General features: G+C 42.5%; 1 protein-coding gene across 4 annotated transcripts in view; it reads right to left on the reverse strand.

Annotated features, from left to right (window-relative positions):
- The window catches only part of ACSL6 (acyl-CoA synthetase long chain family member 6), a 55,060-nt gene extending 42,285 nt beyond the window's left edge, over positions 1-12,775 (reverse strand). For 3 of the 4 annotated variants that reach the window (XM_067567458.1, XM_067567455.1, XM_067567457.1), the window contains exons 1-2: positions 12,732-12,775; positions 2,371-2,591 (exon numbers count right to left, since the gene is read on the reverse strand). In XM_067567458.1, the coding sequence (XP_067423559.1) occupies positions 2,371-2,565 (195 nt within the window). In that variant the 5' untranslated portion in view covers positions 2,566-2,591; positions 12,732-12,775. Of the gene's footprint in view, positions 1-2,370; positions 2,592-2,715; positions 3,011-12,731 lie in introns of those variants that run through there. The other variant, XM_067567454.1, reaches the window with a different exon arrangement.
- Between the last annotated feature and the right edge of the window lie 8,849 nt (positions 12,776-21,624).

The following is a 21,624-nucleotide window of genomic DNA, read 5'->3' on the forward strand; positions in this document are numbered from 1 at the left end:
TTCTGCTTTGTTTGCTTGTTTGTTTTAAATAGTGCAGTAAAAATTAACACCCATAATAGAATCATTGATACCACTATGATACCACTCAGAGGAGTTTAAAGACCCAGAAGAATTTGTGTAACGAACTTTAGAATTCTTGTATCATAGAGTCATAATCTAAGGCCAGAAGAGATCACCTGATCATGTAGTCTGACCTCCTTTGTGAAAACTGCTTTCAGAGCAGTATTGGGACAACTCCCACAGAGAAATATGTGACATCGCATGATTCTCTTGGAGGTAATTTATGTTTCCCAAAGACTTCTGAAGAAGATTGTTATACATCTGTAGATGGCATAGGGAAAATATTTCTGAAAACTCATTCCACTACTAATGAAAAAAGAACACCTGCTTGTAGCAAAGAATTCTTAACTGGAGACCCTGAGGGATATTGATAATACTGTAAAAAGTGGAGTTTAATGCAGTAGCTCTCGTCTGCAGTTTCAAAGGTGAAAAAACAGTGGCACTGAAGTTTGCTGTTCAAGAGAGGGGTGATCTCTCCTCTATAAGTGCAATATTGCACCCTTTGTAAAAGAGAACACAATATTGCATCAAGGGGCAAATGCTGAGCACAGCCTTGGTGGGTACAGAGATCAGTAGATGCAGCAGGGTGAGGAGTAGGATTTGGGGAACCCATGCAGATAGTGTTCTTCCAATTGCGTACTGTGAGTCAGTGATCTCAACCTGTGGCCCAATCAGCACATAGCTCGGGCCCACGTGACATCCTCAGGGCCGTACAGGCAGTATATATATCGTGCAGATGTGGCCCACATGTTACATAGAGAACTGCATATGCAGCCCACAATGGTAAATAGGTTGAGAACCACTTGTCTGGCTCCATGGGAGTTGCCTGCATGGAGTTTACATGCTGAAAGAGGTAGTTAGAGCACAGCATTGGGGATAGTAGATTTGCTACTATGTGGATCTACTTCATTGCCTCCTTCAGAGAGGCACTGACAAAGATACAGCGCAGCTTGTGGATTTGGGTTCTACTGGAATCAGTGGAAGTTTTACCAGTGGCCAGAATGTGAATAGGAGCCAGGCTTTAGTTTGGCTCATGCTTCCGTTACTTTAGGGAAGTCTACTGACCTTTCTGATTCAGCTAAACAAACAAATACCAGCTCAAGTCCACAGGCAGGCCAAACTCTTGGGAAGATAAAACGGTCTTCCCATTAAATAATGCACTTCCCAGTATGTTCAGCAAAAGCTTTGGTTTCTCTGGATTTTTTTTGTGCTCCACCTTGCCTCTCTGGTCTTCCTAGCTTTCCAGTGCTGTTGCCTAACAATGACCTTTGACAGAGCAAAGATGTTGCTGCATCAGTGATGAAGCTTCCACATGACTCAGATTTCTAGTAATGCCCTCAAGGACTCAGGTGACGCAAATCAGCTCAACACACATAGCGTCCTCACTGAGGTTGTTCCTCTCATCTGGTGACTTCTAATGTGGAAAGCCCTGGAGTAATCCTTACAACCACCAGTTTCTCTCTCCTTCCATCAGTGAGTACATATAAAATAAAAATACAGGGTAGCTGATGTTTTAGATGGGGAACTCACTGGAATATTATTAGTTTGCTTTGTCGATTTCAGAATAATGATAACCTTTAGATTTTTACCATATGTCTCAGTTCTGAATATGAATTCAACTTGAGATGCTTTTCTTGGAAGTTCTTGCTCTTTAACATGGGACAGTTTCTTTAAATCTCAAGGTTCCTTAAAAGCATCAAGATGAATAAATACTCTGCTTCAGGTCTGGATTAAGGCATAATTTTTTTGCAGTATAATTAAGCATACAGCAGCCACCATTCCAGAGTTAGCACATGCATCCAGTGGTATCAGAGATTATAGTTACTATCTGTGGGAACAGTAAACCTGGGTGTTTTAGTGGCTTCTATGTAATTTTTCAGAGCTTCATGGTCAACCAAGGCTAAAATTGGAGGTATTAAGTAGGGATTAAATTCATGATTTGGATGTTATAGTTTTCCAGGAGTTTAAAAGGAAGGAGCAAAATGGATCAAATTAATCCCTGGTATAACAGACTGTGTAAACCACTGTCCAAGATGGAACACTACAGAACCCACAACAAATAATTAGCCATTAGTATTATTTATTATTAGCCATTGTTATTAACCATAACAAATAACCTATGCAAAGTGGGTGTTAAACGGTACCTTCTGATTTAGTAACACTCTACAACCACTCCACATGGGTGTGAATTACTAACACAAGGACCCAGCAGTGGAGATTCAGCCCACAGAATATAGCTAGCCTAGCCAAACCTCTGCATTCATATAGGTGAATTTTTTTTCTTCGAAGGACAAATACTGCTAATCTTACCTCAACTTCTTCTGACTGCATTAAGAGGTCACATGGTGGCTTCAGAGCCTTTGGCCGGCTAGCAAACCAGTATGCAATCACAGCTGCAAAGGCACCAATGCCAATGAAGGTGGTGGCTGGCAAGCTGCGGAAAAACTGGCTGAAGTCGTCAAACTCAGGCAGCCGTAAGCTCCTCAGGATTTCCTGTGCTTGCATCTTTTCAAAGATTGAAAGGGCAAATTCTGCAGGGTCCAAAGGAAAATCATGAATTGATATGAGAGGATTAACAGACAAAGTAGACACAGGACAAAACATCTGCCAGACTCCTAAGGGAACGAAGGCAAGGAAAGGCAGTTTTCTCTTTACCTTTTATAAACACTGTGACGGTGACCCAGAAACAGAGCTGTTTACAAAAAATCCCAGCTACAGAAGAATGGCACAGAGTGAAAAGAGTAAATTAGCATCACAGCGGCTGAAAAACCTCCATATGTCCAAATGTTCTATGTCTGAAACAGATATTGAAAGCCCCCTGGCTCTCCTAGAAACCAGATCCTTCCTTACAAAGGCAGAGAGACTGAGGCATGACAGACAGCTGACTACTAGAAGAGATGCTTTTAAGGTGGACAATTTTCTTATTTCAGATATGCTTGGCACTGTGATGATCACATGATAACCTGAACCGGCAGAGTGCACTCTGCTAAAAGCATGTGCTGCTTCCGTCAGCAGGAGGGTCATTCAATATTCCACACTTCACAGTCGTCACAGAGAAGCAGAGGTTTATTTTAAATTACTATAAGAATTCAGCTACAGCTATTTAAAGTTGCAGCTCTCTCTCTTACTTTGGGAGCCAACATCTTTCAGGATGCCTGTAATTTTTCTCTCATCTCTAACTGAAGTTGTTTCTAGCTATCTATGTACCTACTTCTGTGGGCCCCTGATTACTGGGCTGTTTGAGCACTTCTTAAGTAAAATAGAAATAAAATTAGCACTCTCTCCATTCCTTCTTTCCCTGCCTGTAGGAAAAATAACCCGATTAGTTGGTGTGTTGGTTTTGTATGTATCTGAAGAACAAACTGAAAGGAAGCCAAGTGGAATAGATAAGTTTTGCATTTCGTTTTGATGTGGTGCATTCTAATCTCTTGTGGGGGAGAGTTCCACAGTCTAGGTCCCACTCCTGTGAAAGTTCTAGCCCCTGTGTTCTTCAGCTTTCCCCTGATTGGTCAACAGTTTCATTGGTTGGGTGGAAGATAGCTCCTGTCATGGGAAGTCCAGGCTGCAGTTCTGATTTCTCAAGAAGCTAGGGCCGATCTCATAGTGAGTTTTGAATATCAGATGAGACCTAGAACTGGATTCTGCATGCACTGGGGAACAAGTATAAAGAACAGAGCACCAAGGTGATGTGATGATGCAACCCATCGTGCTCAGCCATTGGGCTAGTGTGCATTGTGCCACCTGGAGCTTTCCCAAGTGCCTTGGAATCAGTTCTTTGTGTAATGAGTTGCAATAATCAAGCCTGAAGGTGAGGAATGTGAACATAAGAACGGCCATAATGGGTCAGACCAACGGTCCATCAAGCCCAGTATCCTGTCTTCCAACAGTGGCTGGTCCCAGATGCTTCACAGGGAAAGAACAGAACAGGGCAATTTATCGAGTGATCTATCCCGTTGTTCGGTACCAGCTTCTGGCAGTCAGAGGTTTGGGGACCCAGAGCCTGGGGTTTGCGTCCCTGACCATCTTGGCTAACAGCCGTTGATGGACCCATCCTCCATGAGCTGATCTAATTCTTTTTTGAACCCCATTATAGTGTTGGCGTTAACAACATCCCCTGACCAGGAGTTGCATAGGTTGACTGTGCGGTGAGTGAAGAAGTCCTTCCTTATGTTTGTTTTAAGCCCTGCTGCCTATTAATTTCATTGGTGACTCCTGGTTCTCGTGTTATGTGAAGGGGTAAAGAACACTTCCCTATTCTCTTTCTCCACACCATGCAGGATTTTATAGATCTCTATCATATCTCCTCTTAATCATCTCTTTTCTAAGCTGAATAGCCCCAGTCTTTTTAACCGCTCCTCATATGGAAGCTGTTCCATAACCTTAATCATTTTTGTTGCCCTTATCGCTACTTTTTCCAATATATCTTTTTCGAGGTGTGGCAACCAAAACTTCACACAGTATGCAAGTGTTCTAGGTTTTAGCTGTCCAGGGAACGTACTGCTGCCTAGGAAAGAAGACTGGATCAGATTTCCCTCACTTACCCCAGTTTTACACTATTGATTTCAATGAAGTTACTCCTGATTTACCCCACGGAGAGTAGAAGGCCAGAAGGGCATCATTTCATCACTGTGCTATGACTCTTTGCCTCAAAGGGGTTATACAGCAGGCCTAAAACTCCCTGGGAAATACTCCCAGTACAGGGAGCCCCAGTGAGCATGTGCTGTGCTCACACTGCCTTCTCTGCTCTATTTATGCAGTGCTCCCAGGTGCAAAGAGTATTCTGTGAGCAACAGAAGTGGGCCAGTGAAGGGAGGGATGCATGGAAGGAGGCCTGGGGCATTGTTACAACCTGGCAATTCTGAACCCCAGCTGACTCCATAAGGGTCAGTGAAGCAGAGGTTCAAACTTAGGGAAGCTCTGAGGACTGTCCTAGCCTGCCCCAAAGGTCTCACCATCTGTGCAATCCCTGGACAGGGAAGGCAAAGATACCTCTGCTGTGTCCTGTGCTGGCACCAGTGCAAGCATGAATCTGGTGCAGAGGGATTAGGAGTCTTCAACTGCAGAGGAAGAACCTCCTCTAAAGCAAATGCTCACTCATTGGCCCAGGGCATCTGATTTTATGAAGCCAATCCTGAACTGAGGCATCCCACATAACTCTGCAATTCTCTGCTACCAGAAGAGCTGAATCTTCTCCCTTGAGTATGATGGGGAGAGGAGACAAGAAAGAATGAAAGAAAAAAATCCTTTTAGGTGTAGGGCCTCAGCTACTCAAAGGGACACTGTCAAGGTTGGTAGGCATTAATCTACCTTGGCAGTTGCCCCATGTTGTACATGGCCTCTACGAACTCTAGCAGTGGAGTTTTTTAAAACTGGTATTTTTCTTCTGCACTAAAATCAAAAGGAAAGAGAAGGGAAAAAAGACCCTCAACTTATCTTCTCCCTTCTGTGAAGAGGGCAGTGCACATATGAGGAGACAGAAGAGTTAACAAGTCTTGTGACATGTCACAGAAACAGGAAGACACACCTAGTAGCCCCCAGATCACTCCCTTTAGAACTCAGGAGATGGTTTTTTGTTGGCAGTATAAAGAGGAGGCTTGCCCTGGCATATAATCTCTTTCCTCAGTGGATCAGTGCAGTGGGGCTCATTCAGAAACAAAACAGAGACAAGTACCTGAATTGGGATCAACTTCTCTTGCAGATGTCAAGTGGTACAGAGTGACAGGATAGTGTGTAGAGACAGCATGAAAGCAGGTACAACAGGTAATGAATGGGGAAGAGCTGCTGCATGGCTGCTACTGCTGTCTCAAAGCTGGAATAGCCCCCATGGCTGCTGCTCTTACTCCACTCCCAGGAATTTATTTTGTGGAACCCACAAGTATTGGCTCTGGCCTCAGCCCCCCAAATTCCCCAGCTGCAGAGAATCCACAAGGAGCTGTGCCATCTGTGACACAGGGGGTGAGGACATCCTATGTCCTGCTTCCTGTCCTGTACTGCTGAAGCACTCTAACCATTCAGCTCTGGTCAGGGCCCTCTCTACCAGCAGCTGGAGGGATAGATCTTCAGTGGGTGTAAGTCCATGTATTTTCATTGACTTCAATGGCGTGATGCCTACTAATACCAGCTAAGGATCAGGCCCCGGGGTTCTGTTGCACATTAGCATCGATGAATCTCCTTGCTTTTTTCTTTTGTGTACAAAGGTATGATCCTCAGTACAAAAGGAAATATCCCCATCCCATACTCAATGCTTGCTTGCACCAAACAATCCGGGCCTGATTCCTCTCCCGCATGGTGACAAGCAGGAGTAACTCCATCCAAGTTGATGGAGCTGTGCTGGTGTGAAACTGCTATGTGCGAGGGAGATTTGTTTGTGTGTTGAAGGTACAAGAAGTCACAGCCTGTGTTTTAAATAACTGTCTGATATTGACGGAGGTAAGCAAGCTCACAAGGGAATTCTTAGCTTTGAAACTATGAGGGGAAAATATCCCAGGTAAATTAGTTGGGAGTGAGAAGATCTAAATGGTTAATGGCGTCCCTTTAAATTGCCAGAGCACAATTTAAGGCTGCACCAGCGGTTGGCTTTTAGAGGCAAATCTTTTATGGTAAAGGAAGCTGAGCATCCTTTTGTCTTATGCCCCCTACCTCCTTTTCAGTTTCTGAAGCTGTGGGTGATTATTAGAAAGGATTCTATTCCTGGGGGAGAGGGGAGTATTTAACAAACAATGTCTGCACTGAAATTAACAAAAAACCATGTGTTTCTTCCTGGGAGGCATTGCACATGATGTACTGAAGTTTTCTGTTACTTCATGCTGAATACGCTCTAGAGAACACACTTAGCAGCTTTCAGTAAGCAATTTTAAATAGTATGTGCACTGAAAGCGACACATGTAATAAAAAGCTAGACCCTGGCCCAAAGAAAGAGCCTGCAGCCTTAGCATACAAGGAGAGAAAACAAATCAAGCAGGATGAGGGTAGGGAAGACAGAATGACAATGAAACAAATTATATTTGGTGAAATAAGCAGTCTTATCAGCCCAAAGCCCAGCTATTGTCTAGTGTTTTATAAGCATCAGAGCAGAGCTGACATGAAGGAGGACAATAGAGTGAGTGTACAGATTTTTAGGGAGAGTTCCTCCCATAGATAAGAGGTCTGTAAGTTTGTCAATAGTCCCTGCGTGTATTTAATAAAAAATAAAAAAAATCATCCTGCATGAACAATACAAAAAACAAGTGACTTTCAGAGCCCAGATTGGGACTTTTAAGTTCTACCACTATAATTAAACATTCACCCGTATTTCTGTTGGAAATATCTGCCTATCTAGGAATTTATCCCTGGCCTCTGAGCACTTTTACAGAGATCTGATTATTTAATGTAGTGTCTAATTCCATTATTCTGGCAATTGAGATCCATGTTACAAAACCACAGCACATGCTTAATCAGAGTTAACACAGTGGGGAGCAATAGGCTGAGGTGACACCCTAAAGGGTTGCTTGTGTTATCTCGCAGCAGCATTTCTTCAACTCCACATTGGCCATGATTTTAAAATCAATGTGTAAATCGGCAGGTTTTCACTAACAGACCACAAAGGCAGGGGAGGTGATTGCTTTAAGGAGCAGAGGTAACGTTGCACATCTGTGTTACTTAAACTGTCTGAAGCTTACAGAAGAGCCATCAGCCCTAATAAGGTTATTTGGCCAAGTTTGCGAATTGGTGCCAGTGTAACTGAGAGGAGAATTTTATTTGCTTTCTGATTTAACTGTATGTTATCCCTGCAATTTTCAAACAACTCTCCCAATAAGTTTGTGAGCAGTGCTGTAACTACCTATGCAGGTAAGCACTGAACAATAAACTAGAAAAAGGATTAAAGGGGTGGGGAAATAAAGGAGAGCTGTGCAACATATGCAGCTGGGGAGGTTAAGCTTTCTCAGCTGCAGAAATTGCTTTTAATGTTTGCCAGGCAAAACCTGCTTGTGCCTAATGTCAGGAACCATTAATCTGAGGGACATTAAGGAAATTAGTGATCAGGTTGAACTTCAGCATTGGGATCCTCACCAACCAAGAGCAGGGTGTACTGGGGCACTGGACCTTGTTTTGGGTATTTTAGGGTAGACTTCCAACAATAAGGGTAAATCTTGACTTGGAAGCAAAAGGTGGAGCCTCCTCTAGCAGCGTCTGCTGAGGAATGATAGATTATAAAATACACAGCAATAGCTAAAGTTTCCACATGACTCCTAGGGGAAATTATTTTAAATTGGGCTCATTCCATCTGCTATTCCAGGAATATTCCAGGAAAAATCAGAATATTAAGATCAATTTAAAGTATAAGGTACATTTATGATTCTTGATTACTGGTTGTCATTAGACATGTCCCATGACCTTTAACCTCAGTGGCCTGGCTAAATTCCCACTTGGGCAATTACTTTCTGCCAATCTGAAAGTTCCCTCTGTAGTTTCATATAGCTAAAATAAGTGCTTAGATACTCCAGCAAAAGCAACATTAGATTATATTAAATTCAAAAGTAGGTTTCAAAGGAAGACAGGCAGCCTCCCTTCACCTTTTGACAAACAGTTGCATCGTGCTAACAAGTGCTGTTAAACAGTTCCTGTAATCCTCCTCAGAAAGGACTATATTTCAGGGGCAAGTTTAGTGATTCCTATCTTTGTGAAGTTTGTAAAGATTTTCAAGTTATTACTAGTAGTAACTCTGTCTAAAACACACTGCAAAGCATCTTGGAGGATGCTACATTGATGGAAATAACATGAACAAATGGGAAAATAGACCTGTACACTGTATGTTCCAATACATTAATCAACTCAACCCACTGAACAAATGCAATGGCAGGATTGCTGGAAGTCTTGAATGCACTAACTTGTAGCAGCAGATGCAGTAAAAAAGATTTTAGGGGGAGTATTACATAATATTTTCCTGATTATACTTATATGTTTTCATGGTTTAAAAACCATGATTTGAGTGGAGATTTTAGATGTGTAATTTGAAATCACGTTTCCTTCCCATCCTCAGTAATAAGGATAAAGACGCTCTCAGTTTCTCATTTCTCTTATTCAGAATCTATAGTTTCTAGGCTAACCCCTATTTCTGATCACATATGATTTCAGTATTTTTGTGCTGCAGAGCTTATCTAGATTGGCTCTTGCAAAGGTTAATCTTGATATTGCATCCAAAAATGGCTTGGCAATGAGTCTGTCCTTAACTACCTTCAGGTAAGCAGCCCTGCTTTTGGAACATAGCCCACACTTACAATGTCAAAATAACTCAACTGAGTATGGCTGGAGACAGCATTACCATCTGGACATGTGGGAAAGACACTAAGAGATAGTTGGTATCAGCCAATACACCTCTGTGTATGTGGGCTGACCACAGCAAGAAGAATATTGTAACGGCCTGACTGTATGTGTGTATGGGTGATCTATCCTGTGTGGATTATCTTCCACTCTTCCTTATGCAGCCAGGATAAATAGAACTTGAATCCCTCGTGTGTTCTTGTCCCGTGTGAAAGGCACCATGCTCTTTCAACAAGTTAACTTGCCCTCACAGCAAGAGCAAATTGATGCTGTTAAAATCACTCCTCTAGTGATTCAGCTTTGTCCCCTGCTTCCATTGCCAGCAGCTGGCACACTTTCATGGAACAAATTCCTGTCACATGACCACTGACACCTATAGTAAATGGAACAGTTTTCTGGTTTGTGCCTACTGCAATATATACCTTACTGGCATTCAGAAGTGCTGGTGAACTCTGTCTACCACTCCTCCACTATTCAGGTATGCAAGACACTACTAATATACCAGCATATGAAAACTGACTAACTTGAACATAAAATAAGTTGAAACTTCAAAGTTTTCACTAGATTTCTAAATTATTCTTATGGAGAGATGAGACGGAAGAAAGGAAGGTTGGGAGAGGGAAAAAAAGAGTAAAAATATGTGTAAGAAGTGAGAAGAGAAGGGAAATGGATTAGAGAAAAGAGAAAAGGCTACTTAACTATCAGGAGGGAATAAACATAGATCAGATGTCCTGGGGTGGCCAAAACTGAGTATAATGTCTCAAGTCTCTGGAGCATGTGGTGATTTACGGTGAAAATGCCTTCTGCACTAGTGTACTCTCCAGCTATAGATGGCTCCGTGGCTTGAATTGCTGGCCAGGCATTAATAATAACTAATACTCACTTTGATTACTCTAAAATGCCAAATGTTTAGTACTTGAACTCAATACATGAAAAAGCCATTGAAAGGGCGGAGGAAATAATCCCTTTTAAAGTTCTTATAATGGGTGATAATCCATTCATGTAATTTTGAAAATATTCACTATTTTCACTCGTAGTAAGAACACCTCAGCTTAATCCTCTAAATCATTACAATCTCGAATAGCTCAATTATGGCTAAAATATTCCAGTAAGCATATCTTTAAAAAGCACCACATGAAAGCAAAACTATATCAACGAATCAACATTATTCTGACAATCACTCAAATATGCTTTACATTTTATAATATATAATTTATTTTTCTCCTTGCCAGTGTCACAGATACAGTCTGTAAAAAGGCTTTTTCTGAACATGGATTTGCACACTGAGCAGGACAATAGCTTAACACTCGACAGTGCCATCAGTTGGGAGATCACTATAATGCTTAATTTAAAGTAAGCTACAAGTATGTTCATTTGAGGGGATTTTTTAAAATCATTTATGCCGGACTGGAAATATAAAATTATACTGCAACTGGATAGCATCATGCTACACCCCACTGATCTCCAGCACTCGGAATCTCCTCTCGGTTGCTGTAGGTAGCTGGCATAATTTAGAGCATCCCATACACTCCTTTAGTTTACACTGGGGTTCTGGACCAGTATATATTGGCCCCCAACATCTGGGAGCTACAAAGATAATGTGAAGCTATTTCCAGTCTTGCATTGAGCATATATTGGCCAGACCAGAGGAACTGCCCTCTAGTTTACATACATCATTAATCAAACTGTAGACTATAAAACTGCACTATTAGTTTATATTTAATATCCAGTATGTGATTCAAGGAGACTGACTGATCTTATACTGATCTAAACTGTAACTCCAGTGAAGTCAATGGAATTAATGGATATAATACCAGTGTAAGAGCAGAATCAATCAGTCCCCTGGTGTGTCTATGATGTAATTTAAATTTTACTAAATGTCCAATTTGGTTACTGGTTGACAATATTCCTATAAATTATTTCATAGACCCAATCTCTGTTCTGAAGCCTGGAGGTCCCATAGTATAAATACTGTTCGGGATACTAATATTTACATGCATCCTAGCAGCTAATAAAAACTTATTATTCTTATACCCATATCTAAGTACAAAAGAGTATCTGAAATCACACACACACTTTTCTGATGTGCACTAAAGGCTATTAGTTATAGCTATGAACTAGCAAATGTAATTAAGCTCTTATTTGGATAGAATGCCCCTGAGGCTACACTCTATAATAAAGATTCCCAACACTTGCCCAGATTCTCTAGCATTACATTCTTCTCGACCATAATAAGGCAAATTCCCCTTGTCATACAGTCTTTGCTGCAGAAGCAACATACTCCTTCTCCATAAAAAAAAACGAGAGTTCTGTAGCACTTTAAAGATTAACAAATGTAAAGACTAACAAACCTGCAGAAATTAAAGTGCTACAGAACTCTCATTGTTTTTGCTGTATACAGACTAACACGGCTATCCCTCTGGAACTTCTCCATAAAGAGGGTCCTTGATAACAATACTGTTTGTTCATTCGTATTTGAATTGACAGAGATGGGGAAACAAAGCTTATGGGACCAGAAACATCTCAGTCTAAAGGGCCAGATGTAGAGGTACGTCACTCAATGAAAAATTATTATACGCTATAGGTTTTTTACATCTTAAAGCTGCATTTTAACACCCCTTTGCTAAATATTCATTGCCCCAACTTCCTCAGCCCCCAAAATATTGATTGGGTTTATGGTTACATTGTTGCAACTCTACTGACCTCAACAGAATGGCACCAGTTTATCAATGAGCAGAATTTGTGATAATTTCAGCTCTCTCCTCTCCCCCCCACCTCACAGAAGAAAAGTCTTCCTGCATGTATATTTCTTTATACTTAAATTACTGCAAATTAAAGTTACTAGTTAGTTCAATTAATACCTATTGCAATGCTCAAAGATCTTATCTTTTACCTGAGTACATTAGACTGTATCTATTTTTCCTGCAGGACAAATATTTCAAATCAAATATATTGTACATCATTGAAATTCAAATGATTTCCATTAGATTATATAACATTTGACAGGCAAGAGGAAGATGTTTAGTTATTTGGTTATTGGTTTTAACTCCCTGGCACCGGCATTTGGGGTCTCCCTATGCTGAATGTGAACAATAAGCACAATACTGTGCTTCCTGGAAAAATTCCACATCACCTCCTAGGAATTAACACAGGTTTTTCTGGTCAAAAGTTTATGTATTGCAAAAAAGAGAAAAGACTTTTTCTTTACTATCTTATACTAACAGTTTGCTAGATTTCTTACCTCCAATGAGGTTTCTGGTTTTTTGCAAAGCAGTGTCTGAGGCATTCAAGTGCACAGTTTCCCTTGTTTGAGCATATGATAAAAGGGGGCTTCCTCTGCCCAAACACTGAATCAAAGTTTAGTTACTTACTTGGTCCATGTGGGGATTTTAAGATTCTCTCAGGACTGTCCAGTCCTTTTCTTCCCTTACAGGAGCAGCAGCTGAGAGTGCAGCACTGCAATGGGAGGCAACCTCCTTCAAGGCAGTAAAGTCATTCCAAACCAGCTGCCAGGATTCAAAAGCACAATGCAAGCTCCACCTCTCTGAGACACCAATTGGATCAACTCCTTCATACTTCCAGTTCCCCCTAGATGCAAGAGTCATGAGACTCCTCTCGAAACCACTGCTCCCTTGTGACAAAGCACTGTGCTAATCACTAATCATCTGATTCAAAGCACACACACACACACACACACACACACACACACACACGGGGCATAAGAGAAGGTAACTCACCTATGCAGTAACTGAGGTTCTTCCAGATGTGTGTACCTGGGGGTGCTCCACTTCAGGTGAGTATGGAGCAGTATCCCTCATTTGGCAGAGGGAACTTCAGAGTTGGTATGGTCTACGGATGATGGAACATTTAGACCGACAGCTGCATCTGACCTGGAGGCTTGGTCAAGGGCATAGTGTTTAGTAAAGATGTGCACCGAGGCCCATGTGGCTGCTCTGCATATGTCTGCTATTAGGACATTTTTAAGGAAGACTGTGGATGCTGCCATTCCTCTGGTGAAGTGTGCTCTAATCCCTTGATTTTTAAGGGTGTAACGTAAGTAGATGCAGTCTTTTATCCACTTAGAGAGTCTCTGTGTTCCGCAATGGACACAAAGAATCTTGATGTCTGTCTGAAGGATTTTGTCTTGTCCAGGTAAAACGCTAATGCTCGTCTGACATCTAATGTGTGTAACGAAGCACTCAGTGCGTTCTCATGAGGTTTTTGATGGAATGTAGGTAGATGAATTTGTTGATTAATGTGGAACATTGAGTTGACCTTTGGCAGAAATTTTGGATGGGGAAATAGTGTGATTTGTTGTGCAGATGTTATAGCCACAAGAAAAGCTACTTTCATGGACATGTACACGAGAAACATGTTGCTAATGATTCAAAAGGATGTATGAGTAGAGAGTGTAGTACTAAGTTCAGGTTCCACGGGGTAGTGGGCCTGAAAAATTTCCAGGTATGTGTTTTGTATGCCATTAAGGAAACGTTTGACTAGCGGGTGAGTAAAGATCATCTTGTCTCCTATTTTCAGATGGAAGGCAGCTATAGAGGCCAAGTGGACCTTGAGAGAGCTAAGTGACAAGCCTGAATGTTTGAGATTGAGCATGTACTCCAGTACATGTAGGATTGAAGCCTATACAGGTAATATAGGTCTGTTTTTACACCACTCATTGAATCTAGTCCATTTTTGGAGGTAAGTTTTGCAAGTTGTTAATTTTCTGCTGTTTAATAACACTCTTTTGACCTGTGTTGAACATTCTAACTCTTCCCCTTGAAACCATGTAGGAGCCATGCCATGAGGTGGAGTTTGTCCAAGTGGGGATGCAGAGTTTGGCCGTTGTCCTAATGTAGTATGTCCCTGCACATTGGAAAGACTACAGGTGCATGTATCGACATCTGGAGAAGGTAAGGAAACCATACTTGTCTCTGCCATGCCGGAGCTATGAGGATTACAGTCACTTTGTCCGAGCGTATTTTGTATAGGACTTTTAGGATCATTGATATAGGGGGAAAGGCACAAAGTAGATCTCTGTTCCAACTGGTTAGGAAGGCATTGCCTTCTGATCCAGCACCCGAACCCCCTCTGGAACAGAATTGTGGGCATTTTCAGTTCTATGGGGTTGCAAATAGGTCGGTGGTTGGATGGCCCCACTTTCGGAAAATGTTGTGCAGGACTGTGTCATTTAGTTCCCATTCGTGTTTTTGTGTGAATCTTCTGCTGAGAGCATCTGCTGTTATATTCTGGCACCCAGGGAGATATGAGGCTGAGATACTGATGCCATGATGGATGCACCATGTCCATTGCTTCATCGCCTCTGTGCATAGTTAGTGTGAACGGGCTCCCCCTTGGCGATTTATATAGTACATGCATGCGATGTTGTCCATCATGATTTTTATTGTTTTGTTCCTTATAAGAGGGAGAATGTGTGAGCATGCGTTGCGTACCGCCCAAAGTTCTAACAGGTTTATGTGTAGGGACATTTCCAGTCAAGACCATCTGCCCTATAGTGTGGTGTAATAGATGTGCTCCCCATCTGATAAGGGATGTGTCCGTCGTGAGTATAGTTGAGGGCATTTCTTGGTGGAATGGGATTCCGGTCGGCATGTTGCAGGGGTGAGTCCACCATATTAGTGAGTCCTTGACATGATTCGGCATTGTCAACACTCTTAGTAGGAAATGCCTGCGAGGTTTGTACACGGTAGCTAGCCATGCTTGTAGACAGCACATGTGCAAATACATGTGCTTTACTACATATGCCGTGGCCACCATGTGGCCAAGGAATTGAAGACGTGTGGGCCGTGAGTGTTGGATTGTTCCTTACAGTGAAAACTAGGTTCCTGATGGTATCAAATCTCTTTTCTGGGAGAGATGCCTTTGCTGAGAATGAATCTAGGTGCGTTCCTATGAAATCTAGCTGTTGTAAAAGGACCAATGTAGATTTCTGGTGGTTTATCATGAGTCCCAGTGCTTGGAATAATGATGTTGTCCGCTGAGTGGCCATCAACACCTCCATTTGAGTGCTTGCTTTTAATAGACAGTCGTCCAGGTATGGAAATATAATTATTTCCTTCCTGTGGAGGTAAGTGGTCACCACAACTAGCATCTTTGAGAATACCCTTGGCGCTGTTGAAAGGCCAAAGGGGGTACTTTGTACTGGTAGTCTCTGTCTCCCAGGATGAACCTGAGAAATAGTCCATGAGCTGGGTTTATGGTCATATGAAAGTAGGCGTCTTGCAGGTTGAGGGCTGAAAACCAGACTCCTTGTTCAAATGCTGGTATGATGGTCGACAGTGTGACCATTTTGAATCTTTGCACTCTCAAAAACTTGTTGAGCCTTCTGAGGTCTAATATGGGTCTCCATCCACCATTTTTCTTCTGCGTTAAAAAGTACTGGGAATAAAAGCTCCTTCCTATAAAGTGTTGCAGTACCTGTTCTATTGCACTAAGGGATACTAGATGATCTACTTCTTGTTGAAGAAGTTGCTTGTGAGTTGGGTCCCTGAAGAGGGATGGGGAAGGGGGTTGGGTTGTTGGTATGCGGGTGAAACAGATGGAATATCCCGAGCGTATGATCTCTAGTACCCATTTGTCCAATGTTACGGACACCCAGATAGTTTGGTATGTGCAGAAATGGTGGTGGAATATCATGATGGGTAATTTTTGTGCTGGAATTTGAGAGAGACCATTCAGGCCCTCGACCAAACTTTCAAAATTGTTGTTTGGATGGAGGAAGTTAAGATGTTGATTGCTGTTGTTGCTAGCTAATCTGCCATCTTCTCTGAGGTCTTTGTCTTCGATTTGTGTTGTATTGCTTCTGTTGGTATGGGTAATGGGGGTATCTTCTTTGATAAGGCTGATACCTGTTCTGTCTCCTTCTCGTTACAGGCATGTATATACCGAGGGTCTGCAACGTTGCTCGAGAGTCCTTCATTGTATGGAGGACTTCATCTATTTTCTTTGGAGATCCCTGGGTAGGGCTGCTGGATGAAGCCACAAAGCTCTCCGCATGACAATTGCCGTGGCCGTGGTTCTGGCCGCTGTATCTGTGGTGTCAAGAGCGGCCTGCAGGGCTGTTCTGGATATAAGTTGCCCCTCTGTAACGAGCGACTGAAATTATTGAAATTGTTCTTCTCTCTTGTGGGATGACGTCAATAAAGTCCATTAATTTTGAATATGCGTCATGGTCATAGTTGGAGAGTAGTGCGGTGTAGCTGGCAACGCGTAATTGTAGAGTGGTGGTGAAGTAGATTTTTCATCCAAAAAGTTCGACCCTCTTCCAATTCCTGTCTTGGGGTGTGGATTTCTGATGGGTTTGCTTGCCCCTTTGTTGTGCTGCTTCCACAACGAGGGAGTTGGGAGAGGGGTGGGTGAAAAGAAATTCGACTCCCCTTCAGTGTACATAATATTTTTTATCGGCTCTTTTGCACGTGGGTGCAGTGGTGGCTGGAGTTAGCCACGTTGTATCTGCCGGCTCCATTAAGGCGTCATCCATTGGTAGAGCTATTTTCCGTGGTGCAGTGGTATGTAAGATCTTTAAGAGCTTATGATGCTTTTCCAACACCTCTTCCAGGGGTATCTCCAAGCCTTGGGCCACTCTTTTGAATAGCTCCTGAAACTGCCTGAAATCATCCGCACTAATAGGCGGGGGTGGCATTATGGTATCATGTGGTGAAGAGGACGAGTAACAAGGTGTTGGTGATGTTTGTGATTCCAATGCCTCATCGGCCTGTTTGGTGGCTTGTGATGGAGGGTTTAGGGCCGAGAGCGCTGATTGCTGTGGGGCAGGTCTCTGTCCCTATGGGAAGGTGAGGGTCTGCTGTAATCCCTGGTATAGTGAGGCCATGGTTCCCAGTTGCGCCACTGCATGGGGTACGCCATGGGTGGGACGAACCATGGAGGTGTAAATCATGATTGCCCTGGGTAACCTCTGTATCCTCTAAGACCAGGGGGAAAAGGTGTGGGTCTGTGAGGCGAGAAGTGTTGAGGGGAAAAGACTCCTTCTCAATATTGTCATCCTCTCTGCTGGATGATAGCACTGGGGACCTTGGTGGTAACGTGTCCATGCCATATAGCAGAGAATGCTCTTGTTCCTGGTGCTTTGTGTTGGATGCATGTTTCCTCCCTGGCACTCTACTTGGTGCCGAGGAGTCTGTCAGTGCCGACACGTGCAGTGGTGCCGATGGACTGTTCAGGGCCATTGCGTGCCAGGTTGTCTGCCTTGGTGCCATAGCTGTGTCCAGTGCCGGTGTCAGTGCCGCTGTCCGCACTGTTATGCGAATCAGTGTCGAAGGTATGGTTGGTGTCGTTTTCGCTGTAGACGTTGTTTTTGGCACCATGGCTGCCAGTGCTGGCAGAGATTTTGTCCGTGCCCGATTGGAGGAGATCTTTGGTATTTTGACTCTCGACTCTGTGCCCTTACTGGGACATTCCTTCGGTGCCGTAGAGGATGCAAACACTGAAGGGGTCTGGGCAACCGTTATTTTGGTCAGTGCTGGCCTCTTTTTTGGCGGTCTTCTCGATGGCGTTGAAGCCCTCTTCCTACCCTGTCCATCAGATGGCGATGGTGAAGGTTCATGTCCTGGGTCTGAGGCAGGTCTCAGGGAGTTTTCCATTAGTATTAACTTCAACCTGAATTCTATCTTTCTTGCCCTTGCCTTGAGGTTCGTGCAGTGGAGACACTTCTGCGTAAGATGTCCCTCACCGAGGCATCGTATACATTGGGCATGGCCATCAGACGCCAGCATGGCATCCCTGCACAAGGTACAGCTTTTGAAACCTGGGGAACGGGGCATGGTGACTGGGTAACCAAAGCCTACTCTAAAGGAGAGGGGGAAAGAGTTTAAGAAAAGAAATATATATACTCCAGTGGGGTAGCTGTGTTAGTCTGTATACAGCAAAAACAACGAGAGTCCTATAGCACCATAAAGACTAACTAATTTCTGCAGGCATAAGCTTTCATGGGCTGAAACCCACTTCATCAGAAATTTGTTAATCTTTAAGGTGCTACAGGACTCTCATTGTTTTATATATATCTCATTGTTATATAAATATAAATATTAAAATATATTTTTGGGTAAGTAAATAAGGGAAGGAAGTAGTCACTGACTAACCAACTAAACTAACTAACTTATATTAATTACTAATTAAACTTTTCTGTCAGAATGAGTCAAATGAAGGGAACTGTTGCGGCTCTGTCTTGGACCGTAGGTGGCTGAGAAGGAACGGAGGGATTCGGGTTGCACGCGCACGGCTCATGGCACCAACGGCACCGCGAGTAAGGCCGCGCATGTGCAACTTGAGCAGGAACTGCGGACGAAAATCTCCAATCTGGACGCGAGGACGTGCCAGACACCTGAAGTGGAGCACCCACAGAGACACCACTCGATGAAGAACCAGGGAATTTTGTGTCATCAGCTTTGTTGTAGTTGAATTGTTATTTATATGCCTCTTTAAAAGGAGGCATGCACATTACTATAAATTACAGTAGGCATTCAATTGTGGATGAGGCTGGGGACAAGATCATTACTTTGGTGTCATATGATGAGAAAACAAATGGGAGGAAGTTGCTTTTAGAGTCTGACCAAGTTAAGTCTCTTGCAATATTTGACTTGTTAATATTTTCCAGGGACTTAGCAGGCTAGTCATTTGGTATTAAATCCGCATTGCTCACAGGAACAGCAATTAATAGAGACCACACCGGGGAAGTAACAGTGTCAGATACCACTGTGTCCTTAAAATGGCATAGTTCTGAAAGCATTTCTATAAAAAAATGGAGTGTATTTCCACTGTTGCTCTATTGTATAAAAATTCTATTACAAGTATGCACAAGATATTTGAAGAGTCATTACCATAGATTACAATTGATATCCATTTCTCTGAGACTCATAACAGCAGAAAGTTACTGTATAATGATACTGACAGTAAACATTTGTAAATTTTGTCTGTAGCCAGCACAACATAATTATACAAGCCTTGTGAAAGCACTCAGTTGGAAAGCAATTCTAGAAACAACTGGTGTCATTAAATGCTATTTAGCTACTGTTGACTTGCAATAATTCAGATGAAGGAACCTGGACCTTAAGAGACTACAGGCTATGAATTCATAGTAATTGCTGTAATTAAAAATTAGAGCTAGACCAAAATAGAATTTTGACTGTGAACCTGGAACACATTTCAGCTGGGGAGAACTAAACGTCCATCCTCAGTTCAGAAGCTGTTGTTGTGGCTTTAGTTGGTTCACATCCCAACTAGAAGAGTTTTGCAATTCTGGGCTGGATGCAGTTCAAGTCTTACTAGAACAGTCAATCATTTTCATACAACTTTAGCCCGAGCTGGCAAAAACTTTGAGAACAGCTGATGTCCTGGCATGCCCACGACTTGGGCCAACAGCTTGTGAGATTTCAGAGTCATCAAAGCTGGATCTAGCTCTGATTTGGCCTCACATGCAATACTTGAACCCTAGAGTAATCATAATCTGAACAAGGCCTCTTTGGCTCACCTCTAGTTAAAATGAATATGAAATAAATGGTGGAGGGGGGAGGCAGGGCATTTGAAACGCCTCATTTTTATTTTCAACTAATTGGAAACTGATGCAACCCCATCCTTTGTTTTGATTTATGTAAAACCCTAGCTGTTAAAGAAATGACACGGCAATTCCTTCCAGAAGATGCAGAACCATTTGTAATGCCATTAATACTGAAGAGGAAATCTAGGCCTACACTTAGATGTTGATTGTAATATGCAGTAGCAAAACTCCTAGGAGACTGAAGATATTGAAAAGAATTACCTGCGACAAGACAATAAATAACAAAACCAGCAAGTACTGTGAAGTGTAAGAAAAGCACCATGTCTTAACTGACATGGGAGCAGGGGGATCTGACTCTATCATCTCTCATTAGGGTAGGTGCCCTAATCACTAGGCTATAAAATAATTCTTACATTTTCTCTCGCCCAATGACTCAAAGTATTTATCCAAAGTTGAACAATTTCAACACGAGAGACTGAGGGAGCTCTCAGATCAAAATATCCCCTAGCCCAGTGGTCAGAGCACTCTCCTGTGACGTGGGAGAGCCCTGTTTAAATCTTCCTCGGTACCTAGGAGAGAAGGGTGAACCTGGGGCTTGTGTGACCCAGTGGAGTGCTTTAGCCACTAGGCTAAAAGGAGGAGGGCATGATGTTTATTGCAAGAAATGCCTTAGGTGCCTAAGCCACTGGACTCAAGGAGGGGAGTTTCCACCTGTTGATCACAAGTGCAGGTAGGTGTCTCCCTGCAGCCTGGGGTAGGCTCCTAACTTTGTGAGGTGCAAGGCTTAGGACACACCTCTTTTGTCAGCATCTCTCATTGGATAGGTTAGGTAGCTCCCTGTCTAGCATGCTGGCTTTTGTGGATCCCATTCTTAGACCTATCTTTCCTCATGCATTGTATAGGGAACTTAACTCAGTTTTTGTGACTCCATTTGTTGTTCCTGTGAGGATCTGAGCCCTAAATCCTTTTACACTTGTATGTGGACATAAATTTCAATGGAATTTAGACACTTAAATCCTCAAGGCTCTTTTGACAATCCCAGCTTTGCTCTTTTATTTGGTAAGACAACAGCAAGCAAAGTAGCCGCTAAGGGATGCATCATTTGGTTTCCTGCTCAATGCCAAATATCAAATGGCATATGATTCTCCATGTAGTCATTTAGTGTATGCAAATCTATTATATTCAACCACTGCTGGCAACATTAATTTCCCCTGTAGGAAGAGGGTGATTAAAATACCTCATGTGGTGTGGGGGGGAAAAGGTCCCTTTTGCATGCAAATACTCAGCTAGAACCCACCTACACAACCATGTTGTTATCTGACTAACCTTCACTTTAGGCATCATATTTGTGTAACTAGTAAATTGCATCTTGATTGATTAATAGTTTGTCCCTCTTACTCCATGCAATTGCTTTCTGCTTTTCTAGGCTCCGCCATACTTTAATATGCTTTTGGGAATTTATGTTAATCGCTCAGCTTCAGAGGATAACAATTAGGGCCTCAGTCCTCCAAAGGATTCACACATGCTTAATTTTATGCATAGTGAAGAGTCCCATTGACTGCAATAGGAGTGTTCACAGTACATAAAGTTAAGTGCATGCATAAATCTTTGCAAGATCAGAATCTAATATAGTTCTTAAAGGACATAAAAGACAGAAAACTAATGCTGCTTGAGTCTGGAGCTAGGATATTTCTAGGAGACAGTAAAGGGGGTTAAAAATTAAAATGAAGCTC

Source organism: Emydura macquarii, unplaced genomic scaffold, assembly GCF_026122565.2.
Source record: "Emydura macquarii macquarii isolate MOO-44397 ecotype Brisbane River unplaced genomic scaffold, CSIRO-AGI_Emac_v2 contig_2768, whole genome shotgun sequence".
Lineage (NCBI taxonomy): Eukaryota > Metazoa > Chordata > Testudines > Chelidae > Emydura > Emydura macquarii.